General features: G+C 29.5%; 1 protein-coding gene across 1 annotated transcript; it reads left to right on the top strand.

Annotated features, from left to right (window-relative positions):
* The first annotated feature begins 13,069 nt into the window (after window positions 1–13,069).
* On the top strand, window positions 13,070–14,380 carry LOC105129855 (transcription factor MYB44-like). Its single transcript, XM_011032094.1, has one exon. The coding sequence runs from the start codon at window positions 13,358–13,360 to the stop codon at window positions 14,090–14,092; it is 735 nt and encodes a 244-aa protein (XP_011030396.1). The 5' UTR covers window positions 13,070–13,357; the 3' UTR covers window positions 14,093–14,380.
* The last annotated feature ends 1,742 nt before the right edge of the window (window positions 14,381–16,122 follow it).

The raw sequence follows: 16,122 nt of genomic DNA, 5'->3' as shown, positions 1-16,122 counted from the left end.
TCTAACATTAAATTAACAATTAATTTCGAGTTTTATCTTATTGTTAAAAACAAAAATTGAGAAATTAAGAACCAAAACATGAACAAACCTACCCTTTTTGGCAAAAGGCATGTAAAAAGTTTAATTTGATCCCTCATGTTTTTATTTTTTCTTCTTGAATCCCTTTTGTTTTAGGTTATTATATTTTGATTCTAAAACTTATTTTTTTCACATTTTAATTCCTTAAAATTAAGAAAACAGAGAAAAAATCATCAAAAAACTTTGATGTTTATAGATTTAGCTTTGAAAGATGAACTCAATTAAAATGTTTTAATCTTTAATGATACTAGAAAAAATAGATAAGCTCTGAAGTTTATTTTAAAATTTGATTTATTCCTTAAGTTTTTAAACTAATTAAATTTTATTTATGGTTGGAAATGAATTTTTAAAGGTCTAAATTTGGTTTTTCAAAGTGGATGATGACCAAAAACAAGTTTCACGACCACAAAAAATGTTGCAGGTAAAAGATGCTTTCCTCACTATCTATAAAAAAAGATCTCGGCTTCCCACGCTTATATGCGTGGGCTTAGATCGCAGGCCCAGGCCTACAATGTTAGTACCCATGTAGAAAGAGGATTATGAATTTCAAGTCGTCGATTGGTATTTGTGTTTACAAGATACACAGAATGGGCCTTGCTCAAAGGTTAAATAAACACGACCATGTTACATGATATTCTGACATTAAAATCACACGCAGGAAAAAAGAAGCATAGCTAGAGTGAAAACGCAGGTCCTAGCAGTGTTTTCTCTTAATTATTAAATATATCCCAAAACCTAGATATTAAACTCAAAATTCAAAATCCTAAATCTAGACGTTGAAATTCATGGGCAATGCTATTACCTGAATGTTTCCAGACTAGTGTTAGCCTAGCCCCTTTGATAACACACCAGCGGGAGCTGAAAAGAACATCTGTGATTGCATCGTCATTGCTTCTAAGGTCAATGCCAGCACCTGAAAAATCTCTCGCCTAGATCCCCTCCAGCAGTAGAATGTTGTCCTGGGAAGTAGCTAGATATGAAGGTCTCATGGCCCTCTTGGACTAAAATTCATTTTGCTGTGAAGTGTAAAAGGAAGCGATTGTTGATTCGAATTCTGGCTGAATCGACGATGAAAACTCCTCTTCCTCTACATCTCGAATCAAAGGATGGCGCCTTCTTGGAATTTCCCAAATGAATTTCAAGGTTGAATTTAAGATTTAGTTCTCAATTTTATAAAATTTGGATTTATAACTTAAGGTTTGGAGTTTGTTTTTAGGATTTAATATTTATTTCAAAAGAAATTGATGGAGAAAACATTGTTCTTATAACTATATTTCTCAAGATCTTATTCTTCTTCAGTTTATTTATTTATTTCTGAAAGGTGTCGCTTTTCGAAATAACACCCTCCGAAACCTCAAACCATGCCTCAATTTTTAGCCTTCTCGCTCGAGCTAAAAAGGGAACACGTGCAATCTTTATGTTTTCAGTTCATTTTTCGGACATAACATCGTTTTGTTTGGCTTTTTGCGGTCGATCTTCTGCCCTTTTCTCCGGCCCCAAAGAACCACCAATTAACAAGAGTAACTTCCCAGACCACCACACCCATTCCCTGAAAAGAAATGCACAAATCAGGTGCTGCGCCGAGTATGTGTCAATCGAGCACAGATTTACTTGGCCACTTGAGCTTTATTCCAATGCAGCTCTGCACGGCCACGACACGTAATTAAGCCTCCAAAAGCTGCTAAACATGTGGAAGCAGAGTCACACACGTGCTTGCTCACTCATTATGCTATTCATGAAGTCGCAAGATATTTGTATTTTGTCCGTTCAGCTCCAAAACCATCCGGCTTCCTGTAGGATTTAGGGTGATTATTATTATTTTTGCTTGGTTTGAGTTTTATTTATAAAAATAATTAAATTAAAATTTTATAAAGTATACAAAATCAAATAAAAATCAAATTCAAATCAGTTCAAATTGATTATTTTTTTATTTAATTATTTTATATTAAAAATTAAACTTCAACCAATCAATTTTCATATAATTATTTTAAATTAAAAACCAAAAACTATATTATTTTTTAGGTGTTTTTTTAGTGGAATTGGTTTGATGCGATTTACTTTTTTTTAGGTGTTTTTTTAACTTTCAAGTGGAATTGGTTTGATGCGATTTACTTTTTCAGTTCAATTTAATTTATTTTTAATTAAATAGTTTGGTCAAAGTTTTTCAGTTTTAAATTTATAAAATTAAAATAAAATAAAACTGAATATTTTTTAAAACATTTTAATTAGTTTAATAGGTTGTTTTCATGATTTGATTTTTTAATTATCTTTTTAATTTAATCAAGTTTCGTACATGACTGATGGAACATAGCAAGCAACTTCTGCTATATGTTGAAGCTTAAATGCCATGCTTTATTTTCATCCTTTGATCCTTGTTAAATAGAAACAATATTAGATTCTTGCCCGCACTAGGCTGTATGACAAAAAAAAAAAATTTAATATTTTTAAAAAATATTTAAATATTACTAATACTTTTTTAATTAGAAAAACATTGAAGTTATATAGAAGTTGAATGGTATAATTTAATTGACTTGATAAGTTTAAAAACAACCGAAACACTTATAAAAATTTAAGAAAAATATTTTTTTTAGAAAAAATAATATTAAAACAACAATTTATTAAATCAACCAGATTAATATGTTAAATCCATAACATGGTTTGTGAGACCATAACAAAAAATAAAAAACTTAAGTTAATCTGCTAAATTTGTGATCCCAGTTATAAAATTAAAATAATCTCATAGAAAATAAACAAAAAAAATGACTCGACTCAACTTGAGTTGACCTGCCAAACTCGAAAATCTGGACAATCCTATATAAAAAAAATCAAAATATATTATGAAACTCAATCAACTTGAGTTGACCTGCCAAACTCATGATTCGGATTATAAGATCTGGACAATCCTATATAAAAAAAAAAACAAAATATATTATGAAACTCAATTCTCAATAAACTCATTATTAAATGATGAATTTTAAAAAAAAATCTAAAAATAAGACATAATAAAATAACCTGAGTTTATATTAATTAGCCCACAAAACATATTACTTGAGTTATGAGACTAGGATAACCTTATAAAAAATAAACCGAAATAAATCATGAAGTCTAATTTTTAATCAACTCGATGTTAAAAGGATGAAATTGAAAAAAAAAATCAAATCAACCAAGTTAACCAATTAAACTCATGACATGGATCATGAAACCGAGCTAACGATATAGAAAGCATACCAGAAAAAATTTTAAAGTTTAATATCTAATAAATAAAATATTAAAATGAATAGTATTTTATAGTGTAAATTAAAAAGCATCATCCCTTTTAGTTTTTGGTTTTTTGTTTTATTAATGTTAATGTTAATAATTGTTAATAAAATTATGTACTTACCATGCTTCATTGGCAGCTCTAACAATTCAACATTTTCTTGAAAGATCAATTAATCTCTCCATAACCATTGCATAATAATAAATATAGAATTCGCAATTAGCCCCCAGGAAAGCACGTGAAACATTGCTAGTAATTAATAATAAAATGGCGGGCTTGAAATAAGTGATCCAAGCCCAGCTAAAACCACATTGGAATTTCTTAACCGAGAAGATGAGGTCCATAAATACAATGCGAAGAGCAGAAGACCATTAAAATGTCAGAAAGCCGAATACAGATGGAGATGAAAATGGAAATGGGTCCGACAGGGTCTGGTTTGCCTCCCCAGCAACGGTATGTGTTCTAAGCTAGCTTGGGTTGGAATGGGTATAACAATTTGAAGGGGTCCGGTTCTATCAGGCCTGTGAGTTGGGACTAGGTTAGGTTAGGTTAGGTTTCTTTCATCAATAGATGATAACAATTTGTGGTGCATGTATTGGTCATTGTCTGTGTTCTTGTTTCACAGCCTAAGATTATACCTATACTTACATTGTATTGGAGCATCAACAACTTAAGGTCTTGTAGAAACTAGGAATCCTGAATTAAACAACCAAATCTCAAGTCAATATTGCAAGTTGTCACACAGCGGCTCATGTGTAAAGGAAGGAGCTGTTACCACATATCATAGTGTTTGATTTTTGAGTTAGTATTCAAGTGAACATGTACAATGTACAACACATAAAGATATCCATTGTACAATGTATGTACAGGAGATGTTACACTTATATCAGATATGAAAAACAATCTACATTATTTTTAAATTCTGAGTTATTGCATTTACGTGGTATCAAAGCCATTGACAATAATTTTTTTATACTACTCACTCACACTGAAGAGAGTCTATTTTATATTACTTGTAACCACAATTTTACCTTGCATACCTAATTACCCACCTTCTAGGTTCACCTAGGATATCCCTCTAGAGCCTAACAACTACTTCATTTGAACATGATTAATGGGGACTGCTTCATAAAAAAAAAAAAAAAAAAGATAGTGTATGGAATAGTGATCTCTTATATCAACACTAGTGTTAGTTTTTTATATATAATAATTGAATGTATTAATAAAAAATTAAGTAGTTATCTAGAAAATAGCTCTTGAAAAGTTGAATGGTTGTTTATGAAAATAAAAATGACTGTGATATAAATGAGATAAAAAAAATAAAAAGAAACATAATAAAAAAGAACATCCAAATTAATCATAGATGTGTATTTTTTCACATTTGAATACTATATGCACCACGAATAAAATCATTACAAGTATAACTAAAATTAGGTCATTACAATTTAACCAACTCATTAATCCATGTAAGATTGAAAAGAAACTAGAATCTCAACCCAACCACACCTTATTAAAAACAAATATTTTTTTATAAACCAAAAACTCCATGCAATGTTGAAGGAAAGAAGATTCCAAGTCCAAGCTTGAAATTTATCTGTTAATAAAGAAAATCACTGATAAATCAATAAATTTAGAATCTGAAAAATATATCAAGATACTCTCCATCATTGTAAAAAATTTGACATTAATTGGCAATTACTATAACAGTACACCATTTTAGCCAAACACTAGTGTTAGTTTACAACAATATTTTCGGCATTTCCATGCATGCCAATTTTCAAAGTTTTGAAATGGTGCACGAATGCATATAGTGAATTCATCCTGAGAAACACGTAATGATCTTCTATGTCTGCACGATCAATGATCAATCAAGACGGGCATATGATTTGTAATTCTGTCATATGCAATTCGGATCACTTTAAGAAAATACTCCGAAGTCTTATTTTTTTTTCTTAATCCTAAAATTAAATGAGATCATGTACATTGAAAGACCTCAATGCATGAGAGAAAGTAGTGTAATTTCGAGTGTACTAAATAATTCATCTCGATTCATACCACACCAAGAAAATAAGCAAGCATTATACCAAGAACATATAATAAATATCAAAATCTGTGTTTAGTGTGATCCGTCCACTCAGCTACGAATTTCCAGTGATCTATTATTTTCCCTTTTCTTTTAAGTTTCCTTCCTTCTTCATACCGGAGGCGTTCAAAAAGCAACCTTTTTCTCCTTATAGTGTGATCCGTCCACTCAGCGACGAATTTCCAGTGATTTATTATTTTCACTTTTCTTTTAAGTTTCCTCCCTTCTTCATACCGAAGGCGTTCAAAAAGCAACCTTTTTCTCCTGACACGTCAACCTCTAATCTTTTTCCCATGTCCCGATTATGTCACCCGTAACTTTCTTGAATCACATAAATACAAATTCAAAGCGGAATCAATTAACCACCGGCTCGAGGCATTCAAGCATCATCATCACTTTCGATTGCAATCAAGATAGCAACATGTGCAACGCTAGCTTGGGAAAAGCAAGCCCTGAATTTTATTAACTTTTTCGGAGGTAGCAACAGCAAAGGAAACATCCTCCATGGTTCCCTGCCATGAAAATATCGTTTTTAATAGCCATTTCTATATCAAAAACCCCAGTGTCCAATGCACTTTGATTTCAAAACGAGAACATACCTAACTGCACTAGCCCATATATGCTGCTTTTATAATTTATGATAAAGGTTCAGTGCTGTTGACTGCAGCATGTCTTCTGTTCAGGGAGTTTCAATATGGCCAGTCGTCTTTGGTTGGTTGTATGCCTAGATAAATATTGCAAGTTGACATCCTTTGTGTGAATAAAAATCCAGTTTTGATTCTTTTCCTACATCGACCTGCAATGAGTGCAGCAGCATGTGAATACCTAGGGAAAGTAATATCCACCATTTTGTTCTGAAAATGAAACATCCTCGATTATTCCTTAACACGTGCACATTGCTTATATGATAATCTACTCATATCATGTCCGCAACCCAATGCAGCTTGCGAATAAAAATACATTTGCAACATGCAAAAATACATATTATGCTTTCCAAGATCGAGCTTTGCTTCAATTTTCCTACATACCTTGTGTTGATATTAGAAAACGAAATTGTTCTGATAGAATTATTGCTACGTGCTTATAATTCCCATTTGTAATATGAAAGATTCATTATCTTGTATATATTATTTGCTCTATATAAAATAGTTGCTATTAGGTTTTAAAGTAAATATACTTACAAGACTTATACATAGATACCAAGAGTTTTAGATCACAAAACAAAAGGATTTTCTAAAAATACCTCAAAAAAAAAAACTTGTTTAATCTTGTGTAATTAAAATGGGAAAAAAATTGTTTTAATTAAAACAACGACAAAAACACTTATATTACATTGTTAAGTGACTAGAAGATGATGTTTTACAGCTATTCATCTAGAAAACGCGATGATTTTTTTTTTTAAAATTCGGTTTTCTTATACCTTGAATTCGACATGACGTTGATCGGTGCTGCGGCAAGAAAATTGTCTGTATATGATCGACACAGTATAATGCCCTTGCTTATAGACTTCCTGTGTTTTTGTCCACATCCGTGACCTCAGGACAAAGTGCTGTGCTCGTCAATAGATTCCCTATATGATCGACAGCAAAACTAGCCAGTTTCAATGGACATTTCAGAAAAAAATGCCGACATTTTAAGCGATCTAAGAACAAAGAATTGCGTATTTCAACATGATATTTGGCACTGTTTTTTAAAGATGAAATAAAAAACAATTAAAGAATTTAATTCATGAGTGAACTCAAATTATCCAAGCCCGTCACCCGCTCCGTTTCTTGGCACGGGGGGGCTGTCTTTGGATTGAAGAGTTGCTTTCCTTATCAGCGAGATGCTTTTAAAATCAATTATTCCAGCTGCTGTCAGATTTAAATTTTTTAGAAATTCATTTAATTAATATATAATAGCATTCGGTTGAGTCGGGCCCCGCTTCATGTCGGTGACAAGGAGAGCCGTTATTATTCAAAGTTGTGTCAGCTTCACAGACTAGACTGGATGGACTGCCAACTTGTCAGAAAACATCGCTTCTCTAATTCCTTTTGTCGTTGTGTCCATGTCATCACATCCGTGCACCCCCTAATAACTCCGCTATTGACTAAACGACAAAAACAAACAGAAAACGTCGCGTAATTGCGCTCCAGCCTGTCCAGTAACTTTTCCTCTTGGCAACTACTGTTTGTTCCTGTGGTCGTGTGTGTTTTTTTTTTTGAAGAGTAAAACGATTGTTTTTTTTTTAATATTAATATTTTAAGATTATTTAAAAAATATTAATTTAATTTTTTTAAGGTGGAATATATTTAGAAATACTTTGAAATAATTTTTTTAAGTATTTTTCACTTAAAAACACATCAAAATAATATATTATTTTAAAAAATATTTCTTATTTCAATATATCAAAAAGATTTAAAAATAAAAAATAAATTAAATTTTTTAAAAATATAATTTGAAACGGGTTCCCAAGCATGGGATGAGAGGTGTTTAACTACTTTCTTTGAAACGATACATCTCAGATCTGCCAAGTCTTTTACCATTGTTGTTCTCTGTATTTAATTATATAACCTTTTTCTTTCAGCTATGATCATGCCACTCAACTTAGAAACATCACTTTTATCACTACCTTAAGTAATAAATCAACGTAAGAATATTGCTGCAGAACAGTGAAGAGTTTACAAATTAATCCTGTGTTTCGTGTGCTCAACTTAAAAGAGACATGAGAAATAATAAGTGATATATTATTTGTCTAAAAAAACCTTGTTATTAGAGTGTTTTTATTTTATTTTATTTTAATGAGTTATAATATAATTTTATATTTTTAAAAAAAATTAAAGGATGAATACGTACTTGTTACCTGAGCAGCTCTTTTAAGGTCGCAAGTGCAAAAATGCAACACAAAGATGGTACATTTGTGCATAAGGGGGGTCGATGTGCATGGAGGTGTGTGCGAGCCTATTATTTTTCTCTTTCACATTTACGAAATGATAAAACATGGGCCGATTGATTTCCTGCAAAAGGGTCTGGCTCGTCCTAATAAAAAATCCTCCACTTATTTCAAATTTTAATTTTAATTTTCTTGGTCTGACACACATTAACAAAATTTGTCATTTGATAGTCTGTCATCGCATCCTAGTTGCTCCCAGGTTGTTTTCCTCTGCAAGCCTGTGTGATCAATTCTCTTGTATTTATAAAACCATGATTCGACCTTTTCAATTTTATTTTAATTCATCTAAACTCTTTTTGCGTGCTGCTGTGCCATCCAACTTCTACCACTCAACAGTTAAATAGGAAAAGTTTTAGGCGCAACCAGCCATTCCACCCGCAATTATTCACCGCAGTCGGAATTTTTTTTAAGAAAAAGAATGAATATGTGAATAGGCAGGTTCTTTCAATATACTTTTTAATAGTGTGTGTATATATATGTAATCTGAAAATAAAAACTCTTTTAATTAAAATTAACCATGTAATTCAAATCATACTTTTTATTTAATTATATAACAACCAGATGTAAGGGTTTTTTTTTATATCAAACAGTAACTTAAAATAAAAATAAAAATAAGAGTTGTGTATAGAACTAACAAAAAAAAATAGCTTTATTTCTTTTATGATTGATAAAAAAAATAGTTTTTTCTTTTTTTCAAGTTAAGCAAAAGCAAACAATCAATGAAATAATGTGTTATTTTTTTAATTTTAAGAGGTTAAAAGTACATTAAAAAACAAACCTGTGAGTCGGCCTACACAAATACCTTACCTATAAAAAAAACATGGTCGACAAGTCACATCTTTATTTTTGTCAATAATAGAGTGCAAACCATGCATTATTTACCTTTTAATTTTTTTTAAAAAAAACATATAACCTGTCATTTCTTGGCCAGTAATTAAAAATAGAGGTAATTGGAAAAACAACCTAGGGTGTTTGCTAGCTTAAAAATTTAATTTTCAACCTATTTTGATTTAAATATCTAGAAAACACTATAAACATCTTAATAAATTTATTAAATATCTTAAAAATTCAAACAAAAAACTCAATATCAAACTGAAACAAAAAAAAAAAAATCAAGTTTAGATTTGGTTTTTTTTAAAAAAAATCTAAAAATAAAAAAAGTTAAATGGAACTTTCTTTACTAAATAAAACATGTTGATATCAAAACCAACCATTTTAATAGATAAAATTTGTATCATTATTAATTTTCTATATTTATCACTTGAATATAACAACTTTCCCTCTAACCATGGATTTGCAAACAAAGAGAAATAAGTTTTGGACTAAAATTAAAATTTTTAAAAAAAATTAAAAATTAAAGTGATTCAATATTTATAATTTGAGAAGTATGAGGTTCACAATAAGTATTTTGTTCAAAGTTTAAAAAAGCCATCCATCTCCTCTATTTTTTTAAAAAATTTGTCCTTTTATCTTTTAATGTTATCATTTTCTAATAAATTAACTTAAATTGCCTGTAATTTGGTCCTATAAGGGCAAAAAAAAGTATTGGAAAAAAAAAAACTATGAATGGCGCACTGTTTGGTGAGAGGATCTATATATATAATGTAATTTTGCATGGTAAATCTTCTGTTTGTTAGAATTAAAATTAAAATAATACGTCTAAATTCGGATCCATGACATCAGAGAGTAGCTTCTTCTTCTTCTTCTTCTTCTTCTTTTTGTAACGATTTAAATTTTTTTTAAATTATAACTAATTATCCCTTGCACCACTCATTTCCTAATGAAAGTCATACGAAGACGAATTTAATACAAATATGTCTGTGTCGTGGGAGACCCTCAAGATCCAATAAAAAGAAATGCTTATATTTAGTATTTGAACTGGTTTTGGTGCCCATGTTTTCAGGTTAAATAATTTTATTTTATTTTATTATAAAAAGTGATATTCCAGTGATAAAATTAAATAAAAAAATTAATATTAAAAACTAATTGCGACAAACTTATAACACCAATAATTAAAACTGATTTAACTTGGAATATTCCACCAAACTCGCGATTTAAATCATAAGATTCAAATAACTCAATATAATTTTTTTTTTAAATCTTGTTTACTTTTAGATCTTTAACTCAAGTTATTAGATCCAAAACATCTAATTTAAAAAAATATAAGGTTCAATTCTCAATCAATTAATTATTGGAAGATAAATTAAAAAATAATTTTAATTATTTAAAAGAATTTTAAAATAGCAGTTAAAAGAATGAGGATTGAAATCAAAACATAAAATTAATTTTTTATTTGATTGAAAGATGAAATTGAAAATAAAAACTAATTTATGAAAAGAAAAAAAATGTCAAAAAAATAAGGACCATAATTCACATAAAAATAAAAAAAATGTTTTAATTGTAGGGTGAAGATAAAAAAATAATAACATTTACAAAAGGACAAAAAAAATTCAAAACAATAAGGACCAAATCAAAAAATATATTATCATTAATTTGAATTATAAAATAAAATTGAAATCCAATAAAATTTTTACAGAAGAAACAAGAAATAAAAAAGCAAAATAATTTGGATAAATTCGAAAATATGATATTTGTAAACTTGGATATAATGATGAAATTGAAAATAAATAAAAATTCTATAAAAATACCAAGATCAAAAAATAAAAATAAAAAAAATAAAGATTAAAGTTAAAAAATTAACAACAAAGAGGATCAAGTTATACTTTTTAAATGAGAAAAAAGAAAAAAAATGAAGAAAAAAGCTCATCTAGTAGCAATTCGGACCACCATCAAAGACATGTATTGTACTATTAAAAAAAAAATACAACAATATTTTTAACAACATGATAAAAATGTATTTTCAGATGTCGGATGGCAACAACGCATGCTTTGCCCGAGAGGCACATATGCTTTTCACGTGCCTTTGAGTTCTATACACATTCTTAATCTTTTTTTAATTATTCAAATACAAAATTATCCTTGAGATGACCTTAAAACTAAAAAAAAACACTATCATGCATAAAACCAGAGACACCCCTAGGTATTTTTATAGTTTTATTGTGCATTTTAATTGTTTATTTTTTTAATATTAAGTTAAATATCAAAGTACCCCTCCACTTAAATTATGATAACAAAATATTTTTTTTATAAAAATACAAGAACACCCCTTTATGCTAGGTTATTTTTTTTCTAGTAGTATTTTAATTGTTTTATTTTACAATTAATATGAAAAACATTATTTATCGCTAGTTGATTTATAAACAACAAACATTATTTATCCCTAGTTCATTTATAAATAACAAATAAATCATGTTAAAAGACTTTTATACTCTTAAAAGCCTTAAAAGCCGGAGTTAAGATACTAGATGAGAGACTTTTATACTCTTAAAAGCCGGAGTTAAGATACTAGATGAGAACAAAAAAAATCATTAGACAGTTCTAGTAAACAATGTAAATATCTATACAACTAAAATGTTTTTCAAATACCAATTAACTCATTTTTATGCGAAAGTTATGTTCTTATACCTTTAAAACCAGAAAAAAAGGAAGCAGAAGAAAAGAAAAGAACGGTTCATTTAAAAAACATAATGATTTACTTCTTTTTTTTTAACAACTAACGTGCTAATTGGTGAGCGGCAAAATATAGATCATGTGAATAATAAATGGTTGACCTCACATGAAAAAATTAGTAATTGTCACCTTGTTTGCATACAAATTAATTTTGTGTGGAAAGTTTGTTCATGTACCATTAATTACTTGAGTCACAATATAGTTAAATATGTGAACTAAAATACAGAAATTGAAAAAAATGAAAATCTAAGATTATAAACATTGTTTTTCATGTTTTTTTTGTTATATTGATTATTCTCAACAGTTAATTGGTAATGTTTATTTTTGCATTAAAAAACATTTTAAAAAAAATATAATTTTTTTATTTTTTTTGCTTCAAATTAATTTTTTTTCATGTTTTCAAATCATTTTGATGTTTTATATAAAAAATAATTTTTAAAAATAAAAAAATATTATTTTAATGCATTTCTTAATAAAAATCACTTTAAAAATTAACCACAATTACACTTCCAAATAGAAATACATCAAGTATTCAGAATAATACTTGCTTTTTTTCAACCCCTCCTATCATGAACCAAAAAAATAAAATGCTAGAATCATTAAATTTACCAAAATCAATTTATGATTGATGCATTATTAATTATTTAATTCCATTAGTTGTGATTGTGCTATTTAATATGGAAAGATTTACATTTCAAAACTTATTCACTACTTCGTTAATTTGAAGGAATCCAATAATTTAATTTGGGTGATGAAACTTATCACGTAATAGACAAATTAATATAGATGTGATTTATTGAGAAGATCTACAGAACTTTTAATATATTTAAAAAATTAATTTTTTCTTGCTGTGTAATTCAATTTTAAACCAAAATTTGGTTCCTGAACTCAAACAAATATTTTTATGGAATGAAAAGAAGGTTACTTTTCACACACCATGTTCGTATTGGAAAATCACTATAATTTATTTATTTATTTATTTATTTTTCATTCTAATATCAAAAACACTTTCAGATTTTTAATGACAAATATTACCAAAATCCTTTTTATTTTTCACATTGAGATTTACAGCGACAACAAACACCAACACCAATTCACCAAACAGCCCTTAAAAGGAGTTACCAGTTATGGTAACAGCCGCGAGGGGAAAAAAAAAACCCTTCAAATTCCCAAGCTTGACGAGTTTTAAATTAGATTCTCACCGATCCAATGACCTACGTGGCAGTTGCACAGTTGTATAATTTAAAACCGGTAACTGAAAAATACCGGTACCCACATTCTCAATCCACCTGTCTTCCTTAACCGGCTCAATGACTTCTCCTAACCCTTCCTCTTATAAATCACCCCACCTCCTCCTCCTCCTCCTCGTCTCTAACATAGAGAACCTCTCTTCTAGAAAAACAACCGTCCCATCTTTTATTTTTTAGGGTTTTCGATGGATTCTAATCGGGTTAAGGGACCTTGGAGCCCGGAAGAGGACGCGCTATTGAAGCATTTGGTGATAAAACACGGGCCTCGTAGCTGGACAATGATAGCAAGAGCAGTACCAGGTCGGTCCGGGAAATCTTGCAGATTACGATGGTGTAATCAGTTGTCACCGGTGGTAGAGCACAGAGCGTTTACACGAGAAGAAGATGTGATCATCATAAATGCTCATATCAAGTATGGTAATAAGTGGGCTGCCATAGCTAGACTCCTTGATGGACGTACGGACAACGCCATCAAGAATCATTGGAACTCCAAGTTAAAGAGGAAATACGCGGACTTCGTTGTACATGGCGGAATGGTCAATGAAGATGGAGTGAAGGATAAATCTGCTAAAACGGTGTCGTCGTCTTCTGTTCTCGAGAGGGCTAATACTCCTTCGGGATCTGAAGTTAGCGATGCTGGGTTACCAGGGACGTCATCGTTGTTGGTACAAGAAAACGTGCCCGTTGTTGAAAGTGGGATTAGTAACAAAGCTGACGTTTCGACTGAACTTACGTTGTCCGTTCCAGGGATGAAGTCTGGACAGTTGGGGAGAGATCATGGGGAGGGTAACAATGGATTGTTAACGGGAGATGCGGAGAAAACGATGACGTTTGGGCCGGAGTTGTTTGCAGTTATGCAGGAGATGATTAGTAAGGAGGTGAGGGATTACATGGTTGGGATGGGGGGAAAAAGTGGTTAGGATTGATGGAATTAAGGTTAAATAGAATTGGTTAACAAATGGGTTGGTAAAAGACGTGATTAAGGATTAGACGGACATGTGTTGATGAGTTAGCAAAGTTTCAGGATTAGCACAAGACATATAACATGCTGTTTTGTTTTGTTTGTTGTGGGAAAAATCTAGATCACGGCAGTGTTTCTCATTCAAGAATCAAAATTAATGTTGTTTCGAGGAAAATTCTTCGGATAAAAAAAACTCCTTGATGTTAATTTTACTGGAAATTAATTTGTTTCTTGTTTAATGATTTTATTAGCCGGTGAATCTCTTTTTTTCTTTCTACTGCCCTGCTTACTATATAGAAAGTGTTTGGTTTGGAGGATGGCTTTGGTTTTTTTTTTTTTTGAGCTCATACAAAAAATATGTAAAAATATATATTTTTAGCTTTTAAATATATGATTTATATTTTAAAAGAGTTGTATCTTTTAAAAAATTCATTATATTTCTAAGTCAAACACATACATAGTATTAAGCTAGTTAGTTCACCCTCGTTCCGTTATGGGTAGGATTAGTTTTTTTGGTTTATTTTCCTATAAAAAATAATATTAGGATTTTTTGATATATTTTCTAGTAAAAACTTTAATTATGAGGTGAGAGTTATTGCATCTATTTAATAAAATAAATTTAAAATTACATATGTTTATAAATATTAAAAAAATATTAATGTTGCGTCTATTTAATAAAATAAATGTGAAATTATATGTGTTTATAAATATTAAAAAAATATTAATACTAACTAAAAACTAAATCAGTAAATTAAGAGATATATGTGTTAAGATATATGATCCAGTGACACATGCAGCTCTTTACATTTTTAATTTAATTATATAAAAATAATTTTTTTGTATGAATAATGATTTAAATTCCATTAGGATAAAATAGTTTGCCATTATAATTTCTCCTTTTCTTTTTAATATCTTTCAATAAAAAAACTTTCTTGTTTCATGTTTTTTATTTAATAAAAATCAAAAGCAAACATAAAAAATATATTTAAAAAATTGAACAATTTGAAATAAAGATAAAAAAATTTCTCTTTAATTAAAACTCATTTTATCTTGTTAATGCCCTTCCATTTTTCTTAGGTATTTTTTAAAGATGATATTTATTTGCAGGCAATATCTTATTATAATCATAAAAAATTAATAAAAAGAATAATATTATGATAATTTTGATCTAAATATATTAAAAAATATATAAAAATAATATTCTCGATCAAAACTTGTTGGTTGTGTTATTAAATCCCAATTATGGCGACAGGAAAACCTGTATACCATTAGACCTTGCTAGGTATGCGGTTTATAGTAAATTAATTAAGGGTTAATCTGATGTAATCTTGTTTACTTGATTAATTCATGAAATAACCGAATCATCTTTGATTTAATTTTTTTTAAATGATGTAATTTAATTTTAAAAAAATATTAAGATAATAATGGTTTCTTTATCGATCGAGTTAGTGAAATCATGAAGTTTATATGACCCAGGTTACGATATACACGATGATAAACCTCTAAAAAAAATTGTATTAAAAGAATTATTTTTCCTTTGCATCATTTTTTTTTATTAAAAGAATTATTTTTCCTTTGCATCGAACATTTTGCTCAAAGCGGGCCTGGCCTTGGATCTAGTTCGCTGAATATTGTTATGCACATATGGTCCTCTCTCTTCTTTCTTCAAAGAAAACAAATGCGAGCCCAATCCATAGCAGTGATTAAAATACGAAACAATAAATTAAAATGAAAGTTTCTTTCCTCAATTATTTCTCTCCATCCCTTCTCTGCTCTTGCTCCCGGAGATACCTCTTTTGCAGACCCAGGAACATAGTCCACGCCATGGAACTCCTCCAGTGATGGGTTTCGTTTCTTCTTTCTTCTTTATTTTTTAGGTTATTGATCCACACATTCGTCTTTCTTTCTTTTCATTTTCATGTCACCTTTGCTGGAGCAGATGAAAAATCCAAAGCTCTTTGAAGTTTTCGGCTGCTTCATCACTTTCGT

The sequence above is a fragment of the Populus euphratica genome, unplaced genomic scaffold (assembly GCF_000495115.2).
Source record: "Populus euphratica unplaced genomic scaffold, PopEup_1.0 scaffold34.1, whole genome shotgun sequence".
Taxonomy (NCBI): Eukaryota; Viridiplantae; Streptophyta; class Magnoliopsida; order Malpighiales; family Salicaceae; genus Populus; species Populus euphratica.
The sequence above is the reverse complement of the archived record's forward strand: the minus strand, read 5'-3'. Positions and strand labels throughout refer to the sequence as shown.